This window comes from Enhydra lutris, unplaced genomic scaffold, assembly GCF_002288905.1.
Source record: "Enhydra lutris kenyoni isolate GAN:26980312 unplaced genomic scaffold, ASM228890v2 scaffoldscaffold40, whole genome shotgun sequence".
NCBI classification, from domain to species: Eukaryota; Metazoa; Chordata; class Mammalia; order Carnivora; family Mustelidae; genus Enhydra; species Enhydra lutris.
The window spans coordinates 6,206,594-6,227,604 of NW_019154124.1; the positions used below are offsets into that span (position 1 = coordinate 6,206,594).

The 21,011-nt window shown below is 37.7% G+C and overlaps 1 protein-coding gene across 2 annotated transcripts in view; it reads left to right on the top strand.

Annotated features, from left to right (window-relative positions):
* LOC111155307 (F-box and leucine rich repeat protein 13) overlaps window positions 1-21,011 on the top strand; it is a 224,886-nt gene that overhangs the window by 40,930 nt on the left and 162,945 nt on the right. For both annotated transcript variants that reach the window (XM_022515450.1, XM_022515449.1), the window contains exon 5: window positions 14,739-14,834. In XM_022515450.1, the coding sequence (XP_022371158.1) occupies window positions 14,739-14,834 (96 nt within the window). The remainder of the gene's footprint in view (window positions 1-14,738; window positions 14,835-21,011) is intronic.

Here is a 21,011-nt window from a genome sequence, read left to right on the forward strand (position 1 = left end):
TTCAGTATCAAATAGGTCCTAAGAGACTGTCTCATCAAAGACCTTCATTTTGTGGTTGAGGAAGCAGACTCGGAAGAGCTAGATAATGGTATTGGGTTGAGTACTATGCCCTCAAATTCATGTCCAACCAGAACCTCAGAATGTAATCTTATTTGGAAACAGATGTAATTAGCTATGGTGAGGTCACACTTGATTAGGGTGTGTCCTAAATTGAATGACTGATATCTTCATAAGAGAAAGGAGAGGGACAGTCAGATCCACAGATCCACATACCAGAGAAGGCCACGTGATGACAGAGGCAAAGACTGGAGTGATGTAGCTCCAAGCCAAGGAATGCTAAGAAATGCTGGCAACCACCCAAAGCTCAGAAGGGGCAAGGAAGGATCCTCCCCTGAGCCTTCAAAGGGAGCTTGGCTCAGCTGATGCTCACTTCAGACTTCTGGCCTCTAGAACTGTGACAGAATACATTTCTGATATTTTAAGCTACCCAGTTTGTGCTAATTTGTTACAGCAGCCTTAGGAAACTAAGACAGTAACCTTCCAAGGAGTAGTGCTGACTCAGGAATAAAGGCCCAGTCCTCCCTAAGCAGCTGTACTCTTGTGTCCCTGCCTGTATGTGAGCATCTGCCAGAGGTGCTCCTTTTATTGGCTTTACATCTTCATCAGTTCTACACAGTTTGCTACCCAGAGGGCTTTCCTTCCTGCCCTCCCTCTCTTTTAAGTTGTTCTTAAACAACTCTTACACAGGTCATCTATTCTTCTATCTCTTATACTCTCAGAAGTGTGGCCCTCTTCTTCTAGTGCTGTTCTGTGCTGCTACTTCTCCTTCCTAGGTTGCTTTTACCTTTGGGCATAGGCCCTGTCATATGCGTTTTCTGTCTTAAAATATACAAGTAGGGGTGCCTGGTGGTTCAGTTGGTTAAGCGTATAGACAAAAGGTGAAGTTTTTACTTTCTTGATATAGTCCTCTGATACATAAAAGTTTTAAATGTTTTTAAAAGATTTTATTTATTTATTTGCCAGTGAGAGAGAGAGAGACAGAGAGAGAGCGCACAAGCAAGGGGAGCTGGAGGCAGAGGGAGAAACATGCTCCCTGCTGAGTAAGGAGCCCGATGAGGGGCTCGATCCCAGGATGCTGGGATCATGACCTGAGCTGAAGGCAGACGAATAATGACTGAGCCACCCAGGTGTCCTGAAAGTTTTAAATTTTGATGAAATATGATTCATCTTTTCCTTCACTAATTGTGCTTTTGGAGTCATATCTAAGAATCCTTGCCAAACTCAAGGTTATAAAGGTTTACCCCTGTTTTCCTCAACAGTTTTACAGTTCTTAGCTTTTATATTGAGTTGTTGATCTAGTTTCAGTTAATTTACTTACCTCATAATGGCATGAGGTAAATTAATTGTTTTTGCTTTTGGATATCCAACTGTTCATTGTTTTGTATTTGGATATCCAACTGTCCCAGCATCATTTGTTGAAAAGACTGTCCTTCGACATGGATGCAACTAGAGGGTATTATGCTTAGTGAAATAAGTCAATCGGAGAAAGACAACTATCATATGATCTCCCTGATATGAGGAAGTGGAGATGCAACGTGGGGAGTTTGGGGGGGTAGGAAAAGAATAAATGAAACGAGATGGGCTCGGGAGGGAGACAAACCATAAGTGACTCTTAATGTCACAAAACAAACTGAGGGTGGCCAGAGGGAGCGGGGTAGGGAGAGGGGGGTGGGGTTATGGACATTGGGGAGGGTATGTTCTATGGTGAGTGCTGTGAAGTGTGTAAACATGGCGATTCACCCCTGGGGCTAATAATACATTATATGTTTATTAAAAAATAAAAAAATAAAAAAATAAAAGAAAAGACTGTCCTTGCCCCAATGAATGGACTTAGCATCCTTGTCAAAAATCAATTGATTATAGCTATATAGGTTTATTTCTGGACCCTCAATCGAACCACATTTGTCTTTGTGTCTAGCCTTATTCCAGCACCATGCTATTTTTGGTTACTGAAGCTTTGTAGTAAGTTTTAAATTTTGTAATCTGGGTCCTCCAACTTTATTCTTTTTGAAAACTGTTTAGCTATTTGGGGCCCCTTGCAATTCCATATGTGTTTGAAAATTGGCTTTTCTACTTCTGAAAAAAGAACTATTGGAATTTTCATAAGGTTGCATTGAATCTATAGATCACTTTAGATAGTATTGACCTCTTAATATTTTTTCTTATTAGCATTACATTATCCTTGAATATTTGGTACGATACTCTTGTAAAAACTCTCTGGGCCTATTTGTTTGGTAGTTATTTGTTCATGGGCAGACCTCAAATTCTGACTTGGTTCCATTTATTGTTATTTGTATTTTGTTTTCCAGTTTATGAATATGGGATGTCTTTCCATTTAGTTAGGTCTTCTTTAATTTCTTTTAGTAATGCTTTATAGTTTTCAGTGTACTAGTCTTTTACCTCCTTAGTTAAACTCATTCCTGGGTATTTTATTCAAAAGTGAGGTTATTAAAATAAAATATCTTAGGCATGCAAAGAAATATAATGAACACTTGTGTAATCACCACACAGCTTAAAAAATAAAGTTTAACAAATACTATTAAAGCCTCTCTGCATTGTCTTCTCTGGCTCAGAAGTAGCTGCTCTCTTAAATTCAGTGTTTCTGATTTCCTTACATAGTGTGGTAGGCAGAATAATAGCCCTGCAAAGATACCCATGTCCTAATCCTCAGAACCTGTGAGCTTATTTCCTTAAATGGCAAAAGAGTCTTTGTGGATTTGGTTAAGTTAAAGACTTGAGATGGTTAAATTTATCCTTGAATATCTGGGTGGGTTCAGTATAATCATGTAGGTCCTTGTAAGTGAAAGAGGAAGGCAGGACCTTTTGTAAATATATCTCTCCAAGGGCTAGATAAGCCCCAGAGTCTCCAATTTTCATGACTCAGAAATGTCTTCAAGGGCCTGCATGGGACTCGTATCTCCTTTATATGTAAATTACTGGGGATCCTCCTGGCACCTTGGGAGCTTGACTTAGAGGACTAGGCCAAACTATAACCACTGGACTTTCTTGTAGAAATGAGTGAAGTGTTACTACCTATTGGAACTGTGAAATTAACTAGACAAGTGGACAAATGGTTATAGATCTAATCCCCATAATATGTGGAAAGAAAAATGTAGAGGAAGTGAAAGCAAAACGTTATCTTTATAGCATATAGATTTCTATGCCTCCAGAGGCTAGAGCTTTTTATAAAAGCACTGAGAAAGCGAGGGAAGATTTATTTCCTCACATTGATTTATCAACAATTGAGATCTTTGATATAATTTTTCATTGTGATTGTGGATCTGTCAATTTTTCCTTGTATCTTTGTGCCTATGTTATTGGAGGCTTACACATTTAGAATTGTTATGAATCTCTAGTGAATTGTTTTCCTTATTTATAATGTAGTGACCTTCTTTATCGGGTAAGCTTTAAAAGTCCTCCTGAAATAGATCCAACAAGAGGATATAATAATTGTAAATACCTATGCATGATACATGGAAGAACCTAAATACATAGTGTAAATATTAACAGACATTAAGGAGGAAATTGATTGTAACACAATAGCAGTAGGGGACTCTAACATCCCACTTACATCAATGGATAGATCATCCAGAGATAAGATCAATAAGAAAACAGTGTCTTTGAATGACACATTAGACTAGATGGACTTAAGAGATACAGGCAGAACAGTCCAACACAAACAACAGAACACATATTGTTTTCAGGGGAACATAGAACACTCACCAGGATAGATCACATGCTAGGCCACAAAATAAGTCTCAATAGATCTTGTCAATAAGTGACAAGATTGAAATCATGTCATGCATTTTTTCTAACAAAGCAGTATGAAACTAGAAATCATTTACTAGAAAAAAGTTGGAAAATATATAAATACAGAGATGGTAAACCACATGTTACTAAACAATCAATGGTTCACTAAAATCAAAGAGGAAATAAAAAATACATGGAAACAAATGAAAATGAAAACACAGAGGTCCAAAATCTTTGGGACGTGGCAAAAGCAGTTCTAAGAGGTAAATTTATACATATATACAAGAAAAATCTCAAGTAAACAATCCAACCCTATACCTAAAGGAACTGGAAAAAGAACAAACAAAGCTCAAAGTTAGTGGAAGGAAAGAACTAATAAATGTCAGAGCACAAATAAATAAAATAGAGACTAAAAAAATTAGAAAAGATGACTGAAACCAAGAGCTCATCCTTTGAAAAGATAATAAAACTGAAGAACTGTTTTAGCCAGACACATCAAGGAAAAAAAGAAAGGACTGAAATAAATAAAATCAGAAATGAAAGAGGAAAAGTAATAACTGGCACCATAGAAATACAAAGGTTTAAGAGACTACTACAAAAAATTATATTCCAACAAATTAGACAACCTAGAAAAAATGAATAAATTTATAGAAATATATAATCTTCCAAAACTGAGTCAGGAAAAAATAGAAAACCTGAACAGACTAATTACTGCTAACAAAATTGAATCAGTAATTTAAAAACTCCCAACAAACAAAAGTCCAGGACCAGATGGCTTCACAAGTGAATTCTACCAATAATTTAAAGAAGAGTTAATATCTATTCTCAAAGTATTCCAAAAATATAAGGGGAAAGAAAGCTTCTAAATACATTCCACAAGGCCAGCATTACCCTGGTACCAAAGCCAAAGGGGGAAAACAACAACAACAACTGAAGAAAACTATAGGCCAATATCCCTGATGAATATAGATCCCCCAAAACTTAGTAATATATTAGCAAACCAAATTCAACAATACATTAAAAGGATATTCAACATGATCAAATAGGATTTATTCTGGGGATGCAAGAGTGGTTTAATATTTGCAGATCAGTTAATGTGTACATCACATCAGCAAAAACTAAGGATAAAAATCACATGACCATCTTAATGGATGCAGAAAAAGCAAGTGACAAAATTCAACATGAATTCGTGATAAAAACTCAACAAAGTGTGTTTAGAGGGAACATACCTCAACATAACAAAGGCCATATAACAAACTCACAACAACATCATACTCAGTGGTGAAAAACTAAGAGCTTTTCCTCTGCAATTAGGAATAAGACAAGGATGTCCACTATTACCACTTTTATACAACATAGTGCTGGAAATCTTAGTTGTAGCACTCAGACAAGAAAGAGAAATAAAAGCCATCCAAATTGGTAAGGAAAAATTTCAACTATCACTATTTGCAGATGACATAATACTATACATGGAAAACCTTGAAGAATCCACCAAAAAGCTACTAGCAGTAGTGAATGAATAAGTTGCAGGATATAAAATTAATATACAGAAATCTGTTACATTTTATTATTTATTTACTTAGTCATTTATTTTGAGAGAGAGAGAGAGAGAGAGAGAGAGTGTGTGTGTGTGTGTGTGTGTGTGTGCAAGCAGAGGGAGAGGCACAGGGAGAGGGAGAGAATGTCAAGCACACTCCATGCTGAGCCTGATGCAGAGCTTGATCCCACAACCCCAAGATCATAACCTGAACTGAAATCAAGAATTGAATACTCAACTGGCTGGGCCCCGCAGGTGCCCCAGAAATCTGTTGCATTTTTATATACAGATAACAAAGTAGTAGAAAGAAAAATTAAGTGATCAACTGCATTTACAATTGCACCAAAAAGACTCTGATGCCTAGGAATAAACTTAACCTACGAGGTGAAAGATCTGTATTCCAAAACCCCTAAAACATTGATGAAAGAAATTGGAAATGACACAAACAAATGGAAAGACATACTGTGCTCATGGATTGGAAGAATTAATATTGTTAAAGTGTCCACACCACAGCTTCAATGCAATCTCTATCAAAATGCCAATAGTATTTTCCACAAAACTAAAACAAATAATCCTAAAATTTGTATGGGACTACCAAAAACCCCAAAGAGCCAAGGCAATCTTGAGAAAGAAGAACAAAGCTGGCAGTATTACAATCCCAGATTTCAAGATATATTACAAAACTATAATAATCAGGGGCGCCTGGGTGGCTCAGTGGGTTAAAGCCTTTGCCTTCGGCTCAGGTCATGATCTGGGGTTCTGGGATCGAGCCCCACATCGGCTCTCTGCTCAGCGGGGAGCCTGCTTCCCCCCGCCCCCGGCTGCCTCTCTGCCTACTTGTGATCTCTGTCAAATAAATAAATAAATAAATCTTAAAAAAAAACTATAATAATCAAAAGAGTGTGGTACTGGCACTAAAACAAACATATAGATCACTAGAATATAAGAGAAAGGCCAGAAATAAACCCATACTTATATGGTCAATCTACAACAAAGGAAGCAAGAATTTACAGTAGGGAGAAAAGAGTCTCTTCAGTAAGTGGTGCTGGGAAGACTGGACAGCTGCATGCAACAGAATGAAACTAGATTACTTTCTTACACCATACACAAAAATAAATTCAAAATGGATTAAAGACCTAGATGTGAGACCTGAAATCATAAAATTCCTAGAAGAAAACAAAGGCAGTCATCTCTTGGACATCAGTCTAAGCAACATATTTATGGATATGTCTCCTCGCAAAGGAAACAAAAGTAAAAATAAACCACTGAGACTACACTAAAATAAAAAGCTTTTTTCCTACAAAGGAAACCTTCAATAAAATGACAAGGCAATTTCCTGAATGGGAGAAAATATTTGCAAATAATATATCCAATAAGGGGTTACTATCCAAGATATATAAAGAACTTACACAACTCAACACCAAAAAACCCAAGTAATCCAATTTTAAAAAGGGCAAAGGATCTAAACAGACATTTTTTCAAAGAACACATACAGATGGCCAACATGAATGCTCCACATCACTAATCACCAGGAAAATACAAACCAAACCACAATGACCTCATACCAGTCAGAATGGGTAAAATAAAAAGGCAGGAAGTAACAACTATTGGTAAGGATGTGGAGAAAAAGGAATCCACTGTGGGCAGAAATGTAATTTGCTGCAGTCACTGTGGAAGACAGTATCAAGGCTCCTTAAAAAATTAAAAATAGAAATACCAAATGATCCAGTAACTTCACTACTTGGTATTTACCAGTAAAAACACTAATTCAATGAGATGCCTGGGTTCAGTCGGTTAAGCATCTGCCTTCAGCTTAGGTCATGATCCCACAGCCTTGGGATTGAGTCCTGCATCAGGCTCTTTGCTCAGTGGGGAGTCTATCTCCCTCTGCCTACCACTCACCCTGCTTGTAATCTCTCCTTCTCTCTCTCTGACAAATAAGTAAATAAAATCTTTTTAAAAATTAAATTAAAAAAACTCCACTAATTCAAAAAGATAAATGAATTCTAATATTTCTTGCAGCATTATTTACAACAGCCCCGATGGAAACAACCTAAGTGTCCATTGATAGTTGAAAGGATAAAGAAGATGCAGATATATATAAACAATGAAATATTAGCCATAAAAAAGAATATTTTGCCATGTGGGACAACATGGATTGACCTAGAAGGTATTATGCTAAGTGAAAGAATCCAGAGAAAACAAATACTATATAACTTCACCTAAATGTAGAATCTAAGCAACAAAACAAACAAAAAAAGCAGAAATTACTCATTAATACAAAAAAATGATGGTTGATGGAGGGGAGGGCATGGGACATGGGCAAAATGGGTGAAGGTACTGGCTTCCAGTTATGGAACGAATAAGTCAAGGGAGTAAAATGCACAGCATAGGGAACTCTGTCCAGGATATTGTAATAGTGTGTGTGTGGTGACAGACAGTAGCTACAGCTGTGAGCACAGCATCATGTATAGAGCTGACAAATCGCTGTATTGTACAGCTGAGACTAATGGAACATTGTGTGTCAATGATATATTTCAATTCAAAAATGAATTAATTTAAAAAATAGACCTGAATTCCTGCTCCGTCATATCAGTCTACCTGTCATAGTGAGGGGTTCTTATAGTCTTTCATCCTTAATTTTCTCTTCATTACAATGGGAGTATTACCTAAAGTGAAAAAAATCCAGCTAAAATATAGTACTGAACAAGATGAACACAAATTAAAGGAAAGTTGATAGGTTCTATTAATAACAGAGGGAAAAACAGTAAAGCAAAAACATTATTGGGGTAATCTTTGTTTTCTAAGCAGTGAATTTTGTTAAACTTATTGTTACTAGATATACTGGGATAAATACTTCTCTTATAATTTCACACTATTTATCCTGTTTTTTTATGCTTCTTTTCTCCTTTCCTAACTTTATCTATTGAATTTAAAAATCTATCTGCTTTATTCCCATATTTATGTTTTAGAGAATACGCATTCTATTTCTACTATTTCTGTGGTTTCTCTTAAATATTTTTAACATGTGAAGTTACTTGAATAAAGTGAATTATTACCTATGCTTTCTTCCTCATAATTACTACAACTTAGAACACTTGAAGTGATTATTCTCTAGTCAGAATATTAGTACTATCTAGTGTTTTTATTCCACCTCGTTTTTGTACCCCACGTTAGTCATGTTTTTTAAGGTTAATGGCTTTACCCCTATATACTTAATTAGTTTCTTTGTCCATCATTACTATTGCCATCTCACTCTTCTCTTCTGATTCCAATGTCCTGTAGAAGTTCTTTTGTGAAGGGTCTATTACAGATAAACTCTCTCAATCTTTGTCACAAAATGCCTTTACTTAATGCTCGTCCTTCAGTTGTAATTTACTTCATGAAATGTTGGAGACTGGTAAGTACTTTCTGCTGACGTCTGCTTTCTGTGGTTGTGAAGTGGTGTTCTTCTCACTGTCTCTGTCTCTGGATGAATTTAACGTGGTCCCTTGCTTTCGGCCCTTTGCCACTTTACTACAATGCCATATGACATTTTGAGTTTCCTGTTTGGGATTTCTTTTGCTTCTTGAATAGGAGAACTGTTTCTTCTCATTAGTTCTAGAACATGCTCATCTGTTGTATTTTTAAATTTGCCTATATTCCATTCTTGGCTCTTTCCTTCTAGAAATTCTATGAAGATATATATAAAATGCTGGATGCTTTCATGTTATGTAATGTGCCTCTTAACCCCCTTTATATTTTTCATCTCTTTATCTTTCTGTGCCTTATTCTCTGTAATGTCTTCTGATACATAATCCAGGTTGCCAATTCTCTTGTCAGCTGGGTTTCATCTGCTATGTAACTCATCCACTGAGTTTTTAATTTCAGTCATTCTATTTTTAATTCCCATAAATTTTACTTGGTTCCTTTATCAATATGCCCAGTCCTATTTTGACAACACCTTTTTCAAAAACCTATTTTTCTTTTTAAGTCTTATATCATCTTAATGTTTTCATAATCACAATCTGACAATTTGATTTAAGAAGATATTTATTGTTTGTCTGTTTGACTCCTGGATTTTTTCCCCCTCATATGTTTTGTAATTTTTATTGAAAACGCATTTTTTGGAGGTGGAATTAATATGTAAGAATCCTATAAGATGTGGTTTGAAGATGTGCCTCTTTAGAGAGATGGTATTTATTTCTGCCAAATGTCTGAGTTACCACTGAGTTGGAAGCTCTTCGCATGTTAATGTATTAAATCCAATTACAAAGATAATAAATTCACAATGGACCCCACAAGTAATTTAAATTCAAATTCCAGTCCACATGATACCTGGTCTTTGGTTATACATTTTGGGGAATTTTTTTTGTTTTAAATCCCAGGCTAGGTACCCTAGTTTTTTCTTCACCAATAGGTAGTAGTAGTAGTTGTTTTAATCTTCTCTATTTAATAATCCTGGATTTCTCTCTATTTCCCCCTTTCTCTTTCTTTTCCTCTCTCTGACTCAGTTAGGACTTCCAGCTTTGTATAAGATTGGTAACTTTTTCTGTCCCTGTGTGGCCAGTGAAATCTGAAATCTCTTTGTCATGAAATCTATTTGTCATGAAAAGCAGCAACCATCCCCACTGTTTCCTTAGCCAGGACAACTATGATATGAACCCCTTATTATGAGTCTGGATTTATAAAGATTGTGGGCCTGGGTATTTTCCTTACTTTCTTAAAAACTCAGGTATGTTTAAAAAAAAAAGTTTGTTTTAGAGAGTAGAAAAGTAGTTGTCAAGGGCTGTGGGGTAGGGAAATAGGGAGATGTTGGAAAAAAGGGTACAAACTTTTGATGAAGGAGAGTTGGAAGAAAGGCAGGCAGGGACAAGGCCCCTGCCCTAAAAGGTAACCGCTAAAAGGATTTTACACCACCCTGAGAAGAGCCCTCCACCCTTCCCCACTGACAGAAACATGATTGGATGACAGGTGCAGGGGGGTTAATCAGAACAGTGAACCAACAAATCCATAGAAACCCCTAAACTAGAACCTCAGGTGGCACACCTCTTGGGTCCGTCCTCTCCTTCTTTGGGAGCTCTATCATTCAATATACTTCACTATCGCTCAATAAAAATTTGCTTTGCTGCCCACCACAGTCTGCTCTACCTCTTCTTTCTCCGAAGTAGCCTGACCAAGAATCTGGGGCGTCATAGGAAAAGAAATCCTGTAACACTTTCAGCTATGAGATGTATAAGATCTGAGGATCTGATGTAAACACAGTAATTACAGTTGATAACATTGTGTTCTATACCTGAAATTGGCTAAGAGAGTGGAACTCAAATGTTCTCACCAAAAATAATAAAGATAAATACGTGAGGTGATGGATATGTAAATTAACACATTAATTAACCTTAATTAAGGTGGATCCTTTCACTATGTATATGTATAACAAATCACAATGTACACTTAAAATATCCTGGATTTGGGGGTGCTTGGGTGGCTCAGTTGGTTAACTGTCTGCCTTTGGCTCAGGTCATGATCCCAGGGTTCTGGGATCAAGCCCCACATCAGGCTCCCTGCTCAGTGGGGGAGTCTGCTTCTCTCTCCCCTGGCTCTTGTGCACTCTGCTTTTCTCTCAAATAAATAAATAAAATCCTTAAAAAATATCTTGAATTTTATATGTCAATTAAGCTCAATAAAGCTGAAATTTAAAAAAAATTTTAGGGGTGCCTGGGTGGCTCAGTCAGTTAAGTGTCTGCCTTCAGCTCAGGTCATGATCCTGAGGTCCTGGGATCGAGTCCTATGTTGGCCTCTCTGCTCATCTGTAAGTCTGCTTCTCCCTTTGCCTGTCACTTCCCCAGCTTTTGTGCATGCTCTCACTCTCTCTGTCAGAAGAATAAATAAAATCTTTAAGAATAAAATAAATAGGGGCGCCTGGGTGGCTCAGTGGGTTAAGCCGCTGCCTTCGGCTCAGGTCATGATCTCAGGGTCCTGGGATCGAGTCCCGCATCGGGCTCTCTGCTCAGCAAGGAGCCTGCTTCCCTCTCTCTCTCTCTCTCTGCCTGCCTCTCTGTCTACTTGTGATCTCTCTGTCAAATAAATAAATAAAAATCTTTAAAAAAAAAAAAAAAAAGAATAAAATAAATAAATAATTTCTTAAAGAAAAATCTTTTTGGGTAAATACCTAGTAGTGCAGTTGCTGGGTCATAGGGCAGCTCTATTTTCAACTTTTTGAGGAACCTCCATGCTGTTTTCAGAGTGGCTGCACCAGCTTGCATTCCCACCAGCAGTGTAGGAAGGTTCCCCTTTCTCCACATCCGTGGCAACACCTGTCATTTCCTTACTGGTTAATTTTAGCCATTCTGACTGGTGGGAGGTGGTACCTCATTGTGGTTTTGATTTGTATTTCCCTGATGCCAAGAGATACTGAGCATTTTTTCACGTGTCTGTTGGCCATTTGTATGTCTTTGTAAAGTCTGTTCATGTCCTCTGCCCATTTATTGATTAGATTATTTGTTCTTTGGGTGTTGAGTTTGATAAGTTCTTTATAGATTTTGGATACTAGCCCTTTATCTGTAAGTCATTTGCAAATATCTTCTCCCATTCTGTAGGTTGTCTTTTTCCTTTTTAAAAAGATTTTATTTAATTTATTTGTCAGAGAGACAAAGAGAGAGAGAGCACAAGAAGGGGGAACAGCAGGCAGAGGGAGAAACAGGCTCCCCACTGAGCAAGAAGCCCAATGTGAGACTCCATCCCAGGACCCTGGAATCATGACCTGAGCCAAAGGCAGACGCTTGGACATCTGACTGAGCCACCCGAGCATCCCGGTTGTCTTCTGGTTTTGTTGACTGTTGCCTTTGCTGTGCAAAATCTTTTTGTTTTAATGAAGTACCAGTAGTTCATTTTTGCCTATGTTCACCTTGCGTTTGACAATGTGTCTAGCAAGAAGTTCCTGCAGCCCAGGCCACAGAGGTTTCTGTCTGTGTTCTCCTCTAGGATTTTGATAGATTCCTGTCTCACATTGAGGTCTGTCATCTATTTTGAGTCTATTTTTGTGTGTGGTGTAAGAAAATATTCCAGTGTCATTCTTCTGCATGTGGCTGTCTAATTTCCCCAACACCATTTGTTGAAGAGACTGTCTTTTTTCCATCGGACATTCTTTCCTGCTTTGTCAAAGATTAGTTGACCATAGAGTTGTGGGTCCATTTCTGGGCTCTCTAATCTGTTCCAGTGATGTGTGTGTCTGTTTTTGTGCCAGGTTGATTACAGCTTTGTAATAGAGCTTGAAGTCCGGAATTGTGATATCACCAGTTTTGGTTTTCTTTTTCAGCATTCCTCTGGCTATTTGGGGTCTTTTCTGGTTCCATACAAATTTTAGGATTATTTGTTCCATTTTCTGTGAAAAAAGTTGATGGTGTTTTGATAGGGATTGCACTGAATATGTAGATTGCTCTAGTAGCATAGACATTTTTACAATATTTGGTCTTCCAATCCATGAGCGTGGAACATTTTTTCCATTTCTTTGTGTCTTCCTCAATTTCTTTCATGAGAGTTCTATAGTTTTCTGAGTTCAGATCCTTTGCCTCCTTGGTTAGATTTATTCCTAGGTATCTTGTGTTTTTTGGTGCCATTATAAATGGGATCGACTCCTTAAGTTTCTCTTTCTTCTGTCTCATTGTTAGCATATATACCCAGCAATTGCACTACTAGTATTTACCCCAAAGATACAAATGTGGTGATCCGAAGGGGCACATACATCCCAATGTTTATGGCAGTAATGTCTACAATAGCCAACATATGGAAAGAGCCCAGCTGCCCACTGACAGATGAATAGATAAAGAAGATGTGGTACAGGGCACCTGGGTGGCTCACTTGGTTAAGCAACTGCTCAGGTCATGATCTGGGAGTCCTGGAATCAAATCCCGTATCGGGCTTCCCCTGCTCTACAGGGAGCCTACTTCTCCCTCTCCCTCTGCCTCTCCCACTGCTTGTACTCTCTCTCTCTCTCTCTCTCTCTCTGTGTCAAATAAATAAAACCTTAAAAAAAAGAAGGTGTGGTACACACACACACACATATAAATAATATTATTCAGCCATCAGAAATGATGAATACTTACCATTTACATCAATGTGGATGGAACTAGAGGGTATTACACTAAGTGAAATAAGTCAGTCAGAGAAAGACAATTATATGATCTCACTCTTATGTGGAATTTAAGAAACAAAACAGAGGCTCATAGGGGAAGGGAGGAAAAATAAAACAAGATGAAATCGGAGAGGGAGACAAACCATAAGAGACTCTTAACCAAAGGAAACAAACTGAGGGTTACTGGAAGGGATGGAGGTGGGGGGATGGAGTAACTGGGTGGTGGACATTAAGGAGGGCACATGAGTGGTGCCTGGGTGGCTCAGTTGGTTAAGCATCTGCCTTCAGCTCAGGTCATGATCCCAGGACCCTGGGACTGAGCTCTGAGTTGGGCTCCCTGCCTCCTGGTGGGGGGGTCTGCTTCTCCCTCTCCCTCTGCGCCTCCCTGACTCTCATGCTGTCTCTCTCTAGCTGGCTTGCTCTCTCTCTCAAATAAATAAATAGAATCTTAAAAAAAAAAAAAGGAGGGCACATGATGTAATGTGCAGTGGGTATTACATAAGACTAACGAATCACTGAACTCTACCTCTGAAACTAATAATATATTATATGTAAACTAATTGAATTTAAATTAAAAAATAAATCTTTTTAGAAAGCTTTGTTTTAGCATTTACTCATGTTTTGTATCAAGAGGATTTGCAGGTTGCCTAGTCTATCATTTTTCCAGAAACAGAAGCCAAGATGGGTTCATTGATATTTCCTAGGAATCTGTTAACTTTAAAACAAGAATCTAGTTGGGGCACCTGGGTGGCTCAGTGGGCTAAGCCTCTGCCTTTGGTTCAGGTCATGATCTCAGGGTCCTGGGATCAAGTCCTGCATCAGGCTCTCTGCTCAGCAGGGAGCCTGCTTCTCCCTCTCTCTGCCTGCCTCTCTGCCGACTTGTGATCTCTCTCTCTGTCAAATAAATAAATAAATAAAATCATTTAATAAAAGAATCTAGTTAAATTCAGCAAGCAGTCATTGAATGCCTTCTATGTAGCAGCTACTATCTAGGGGAATCACTCATTTGCTAACAGAAACCACTTTCAGTCTGAAAATAAATCTGCCTATCTTCTGCCCCATCCTTCTGTGACAATCAGCTGCAAAGATCCCATTATAACAAAAGCATCGTTAGATAAATTCTAGTAGTTTAGATAAAGTTCCAGCACTTAAATCCCAGCCAGGACAATATGGATTACCTTATTTTCGTTAACAACAACAACAACAAAAAAGGCAAGTGGCAGAGTTGCACACAAATTCACTTAATTTTCAAGATTGTGTATTTCTCTTCTTTGTGTTTAGATTTTCGCCTACCTCACTTTAAGAGATATAATAATATGTGGTCAAGTTTGTCACTCCTGGGCGCTGATGACGCAAGGAAGCTCGCTATGGAATAGTGTGAGTAGACACTACTTGAAGCTGTGTTTTTATTGTAGTTCTTAAAGGAGAACAGCCTGCTATAAAGCCAACTGGCCTAGGGACTACTTTTTTCCCTGCTCCCCCACATTGGGCCACAGAAAGTAGGTGCATTTGTTTTTCTTTAGCCCAGGCACAAGCCCAAAGGACAACATAGAAAGATAACAATGTTATTTTTAAGACAGATACTATCAGTATTTTCTAATTTACATGGTAGAAATAAATCAAATATTCTTTTTGGATGGAAACATAGCTCCATTATATCTGAGTTAGATTTAACATTGTCTAACTCGGGGTGCTGCTGAGATAAATTGAGGAAATGTAAGTAAAGTGCTTACTATGGAGCCTGGCACGCAAGCAGCACTCAATAAATATTAGCTGCTATTATTGGTTCACAAAACATAACAAAGTAGCACAAAATATGGAGTAAAAGAAAAAAAAAACTGAGCATGAAATGGGGCTAAACTATACAACATTAAACAAGGCTTGTTTGATATTCTTAGGGTGTCTGCATGTACACAGACACACATACACTCTGGCATTTTCTAATATGGATTTCTAGGCTGGTACCTCTTTACTATTCTTGTCATTGTACTATTTTTATACTATTCTTGTACCCTAGAATTTCTCAATTCAATGAGACACTGGGGAGAGGTCTCAGCCAACCACAAAAAACAAGCATAAATTTTCCTTGTTGACTTCTCTTTTCTGTTCCTTGGATGATACTTTTATCTCTGTAGTCATTTATGCCATCAACCAATGTTGCGGTGGCAACAGTTTCCCTGTTTCCTAATGTCCCATCAGTAGCTGACTTTACCACCCCTCCTTAATAGCCGATGGTTAAAGGAATAATGACATCACGTGCTCAGACTGACCTATGAGTAGATGGCTGCAACCATTCAACAAAAATTCCAAAATTTAGACAAAGAAACTAAGGTGCCATTCATAAATCAAGTCAACATCTTGATGTTCCGTTCTTGGCTTTACTATTCCACACTCACCTTGAGCAACAATGGCAAGAAGAAAACGTGCTTCTGTCTTAGCTAACCCATCTTGGCTTCCAAATGTAGTATGCCTGCCTTAAGTTTATTTTTCGTTTAAGGCAGTGATACTCAAACTTCAGAATGCATCCGAATCATCTGAAGGGGTTGTTAAAACAGATTGCTGATTGCCAAACCTAGAATTTCTGACTCAGTAGGTTGGGGGTGGGGCTTGAGAGTTTGTATTTCTAACAAGTTCCTGGCTGATACTGATGCCGATACAGTTCCCAGGACCATACTTTGAGAATCACTGGTTTAAAGTAATAAATCTCTTTCTTATGTGACAGATTGGGGATGTTATTTTTTGCTTTGGAAAACCTGTAAGAATAAAAAAATGAATCCAAGTGATCAGAAAGAGAAAGGTCATGTACAATATTAAGATCAGAACAAATCCTGCAGAAGCCTTGCAGGAAAAGCTAGCACTTTTCCCCAGAGACCTCACTAGGTAAAGCTGGAGAAAATATGAGCACATGTCAGTGAAAAACAAAGCCTGGATAGGAAGTTAAGTTTCTTTATGTTCAGCAAATTTCCCTCTCCACAAATCTTCATTGTTCTTCATCTTCTATTAGTTTTACCTTCATTTGTGAGTGCTCAAATATGGCACAACCATAACAAACATTTTTAGCACAAAGAATATCTTTGTTCAGATGGCAATGAGAGATTGGAAGTTCATAAACGTAATCTTTAATTTTTCATTTATATATTTTTAAAAATTAACATAGAATGGATTATTTGTTTTAGGGGTACAGGTCTGTGAATCCTCAGTCTTATCCAATTCACAGCACTCACCATAGCACATACCCTCCCCAATGTCCATCACCCAGATGCCCCATCCCTTTCTGGCCCCTGAACCCCCAGCAGCCCTCAGTTTTTTTCCTGAGATTAAGAGTCTCTTATCATTTGTCTACCTCTCTGGTTTCATCCTGTTTCATTATTTTCCCCTCTTCCCTCATGATCCTTGGCCTTGTTTCTCAAATTCCACATATCAGTGAGATCATATGATAATCATCTTTCTCCGATTGACTTATTTCACTTAGCATAATACCCTCATTTGCCTCATTGCAAATGGCAAGATTTCAATTTTTGGTGGCTACATAATATATATGTGTATACACACACACACACACACACACACATATATATATATATATATACACATACATATATATATATGTATGGCTTTTCCCATGATTTGATATTGTGGACATTGCTGCTATAAACTATAAATACTGGGGTGCAGGTGTCCCTTAGGATCACTACATTTATGTCTTTGGGGTAAATACCCAGTAGTACAATTGCTGGGTTGTAGGGTAGCTCTATTTTCAACTTTTTTTTTTTAAAGATTTTATTTATTCATCTGACAGAAAGAGAGAGAGATCACAAGTAGGCAGAGAGGCAGGCAGAGAGAGGAGGAAGCAGGCTCACCGCCGAGCAGAGAGCCCGATGCGAGGCTCGATCCCAAGGACCCTGAGATCATGACCTGAGCTGAAGGCAGAGGCTTAACCCACTGAGCCATCCAGGCGCCCCTATTTTCAACTTTTTGAGGAATCTCCATACTGTTTTGCAGAGTGGCTACACAAGCTTGCATTTCCACCAATAGTGTAAGAGGGTTCCCCTTTCTCCACATCCTCGCCAACATCTATTGTTTCCTGACTTGTTAATTTTAGCCATTCTGACTGGTGTGAGGTGGTATCTCATATTGGTTTTGATTTGTATTTCCCTGATGCCGAGTGATGTGGAGCATTTTTTTCATGTTTCTGTTGGCCATCTGGATGTCTTCTTTGCAGAAATGTCTGTTCATGTCCTCTGCCCATTTCTTGATTGGGTTATTTGCTCTTTGGGTGTTGAGTTTGATAAGTTCTTTATAGATTTTAGATACTAGCCCTTTATCTGTAAGTCATTTGCAAATATCTTCTCCCATTCTGTCAGTTGTCTTCTGGTTTTGTTGACTGTTTCCTTTGCTGTGCAAAAGCTTTTTATTTTGATGAAGTCCCAATAGTTTATTTTTGCCCTTGCTTCGCTTGCCTTTGATAATGTTTCTAGGAAGAAGTTGCTGCAGCTGAGGTCAAAGAGGCTGCTGCCTGTGTTCTCTTCAAGGATTTTGATGGATTCCTGTCTCACGTTGAGTTCTTTCATCCATTTTGAGCCAATTTTTGTGTATGGTTTAAGAAAATTGTCCAATGTCATTCTTCTGCATGTGCTGTCCAATTATCCCAACACCATTTATTGAAGAGACTATCTTTTTTCCATTGGACGTTCTTTCCTGCTTTGTCGAAGTTTAGTTGACCATAGAGTTGAGGGTCCAGTTGTGGGCTCTCTATTTTGTTCCATTGATCTGTGTGTCTGTTTTTGTGCCAGTACCATACTGTCTTGATGATATAGCTTTGTAATAGATCTTGCAGTCTGCAATTGGGATGCCACCAGCTTAGGTTTTCTTTTCCAACATTTTCTGGCTATTCGGGGTCTTTTTTGGTTCCATACAAATATTAGGATTATTTGTTCCATTTCAGTGAAAAAAGTTGATGGCATTTTAATAGGGATTGCATTGAATGTGTAAATTGTTCTAGGTAGCATAGACATTTTCACAATATTCCATCTTCTAATCCATGAGCATGGAACGTTTATCCATTTCTTTGTGTCTTCCTCAATTTCTTTTATGAGTATTCTATAGTTTTCTGAGTATAGATTCTTTGTCTCTTTGGTTAAATTTATACCTAGATACCTTATGGTTTTGGGTGCAATTGTAAATGGGACTGACTCCTTAATTTCTCTTTCTTCTGTCTTGTTGTTGGTGTATAGAAATGCAACGATTTCGGACATTGATTTTATATCCTGACACTTTACTGAATTCCTGTATGAGTTCTAGCAGTTTTGGGATTGAGTCTTCTGGGTTTTCCACATAAAGTATCATATCATCTGCAAAGAGTGAGAGTTTGACTTCTTTGTCAATTTGGATGCCTTTTATTTCTTTTTGTTGTCTGATTGTGTATGGCGTAAGGAAATGGTCCAGTTTCATTTTTCTGCATGTTTCTGGTTCTATATAAATTTTAGGATTATTTGTTCCATTTCTTTGAAAAAAATGGATGGCATTTTGATAGGAATTGCATTAAATATGTAGATTGCTTTAGGTAGCATAGACATTTTCACAATATTTGTTCTTCCAATCCATAAGCATGGAACGTTTTTCCATTTCTTTGTGTCTTCCTCAATTTCTTTCCTGACTACTATATAGTTTTCTGAGTACAGATTCTTTGCCTTTTTGGTTAGGTTTATTCCTAGGTATCTTATGATTTTGGGTGCAATTGTAAATGGGAATGACTCCTTAATTTCTCTTTCTTCTGTCTTGTTGTTGGTGTATAGAAATGCAACTGATTTCTGTACATTGATTTTATATCCTGACACTTTACTGAATTCCTGTACAAGTTCTAGGACATTTGGGGTGGAGTCTTTTGGGTTTTCACATAAAGTATCATATCATTTGCAAAGAGTGATAGTTTGACTTATTCTTTGCTGATTTGGATGCCTTTAATTTCTTTTTCTTGTCTGATTGCTGAGGCTAGGACTTCTAGTACTATGTTGAATAGCAGTGGTGATAATGGACATCCCTGCCATGTTTCTGACCTTAGGGGAAAAGCTCTCAGTTTTTCCCACTGAGAATGATATTCTCTGTGGGTTTTTCACAGATGGCTTTTATGATATTGGGGTATGTACCTTCTATCCCTACACTGTGAAGAGTTTTGATCAAGAAAGGATGTTGTACTTTGTCAAATGCTTTTTCTGCATCTATTGAGAGTATCATATGGTTCTTCTCCTTTCTTTTATTAATGTATTGTATCACATTGATTGATTTGTGGATATTGAGCCAACCTTACAGCCCAGGAATAAATCCCACCTGAATGTGGTGAATAATTCTTTTAATGTACTATTGGATCTTATTAGCTTGTATCTTAATGAGAATTTTTGCATCCATGCTCATCAGGGACATTGGTCTGTAATTCTCCTTTTTGATGGGGTCTTTGTGCTGGGATCAAGGTAATGCTGGCCTCATAAAATGTGTTTGAAAGTTTTCCTTCCATTTCTGTTTTTTGGAACAGTTTCAGAAGAATAGGTATTAATTCTTCTTCAAATCTTTGGTAGAACTCCCCTGGTCCTGGGGTCTTGTTTGTTGGTAGATTTTCTTTTTTTAAAAGATTTTATTTATTTATTTGACAGACAGAGATCACAAGTAGGCAGAGAAGCAGGCAGAGAGAGAGGAGGAAGCAGGCTCTCCACTGAGCAGAGAGCCCAATGCGGGACTCGATCCCAGGATCCTGGGATCATGACCTGAGCTGAAGGCAGAGGCTTTAACCCACTGAGCCACCCAGGCGCCCCTATTATTGTATTATTGTCAATGTGTTTTTTTGATTTTGTTATTAATTGGCTTATATAATTGACTGCTATGTTACAGGCATAAATATTTACAATTGTTAGATCTTCTTGTTGGATAGACCCTTTAAGTATGATATAGCTAGTCCTTTCTTATATTATATACAGTTATATTATATATAGATGTTATAGTTTTTGGTTTAAAATCTAATTTGTCTGATATAAGGAGTGCCATCCCAGCTTTTTTTTTTTTTTTTTTTTAATGTCCATTAGCATGGTAAATGGTTTTCCACCCCCTCATTTAAATCTGGGAGCATCTTTGGGTCTAAAATGAGTCTCCTGGAGACAGCATATTGTTGGTTTTTTTTTTTTTTTAATCCAATCTGATACCCTTTTGATTGAGGGATTTAGTCCACTTACATTCAGGGTAACTATAGAAAGATACGAATTTAGTGCTATTGAATTGCCTTAGGGTGACTGTTACTGTATATTGCCTGTGTTCCTTTCTGGTCTATGTTACTATTAGGTTCTCTCTTTGCTTAGAGGACACCTTTCAATATTTTTTGTAGGGCTGGTTTGGTAATTGCAAATTCTTTTATTTTCTGTTTGTCCTGGAAGCTTTTTATCTCTTATTCTATTTTCAATGACAGCCTAGCTGGCTAGGCTGCATATTCTTCTCATTTAGTACCCTGAATATATCATGCCAGTCCTTTCTGGCCTGCCAGGTCTTTGTGGATAGGCCTGCTACCAATCT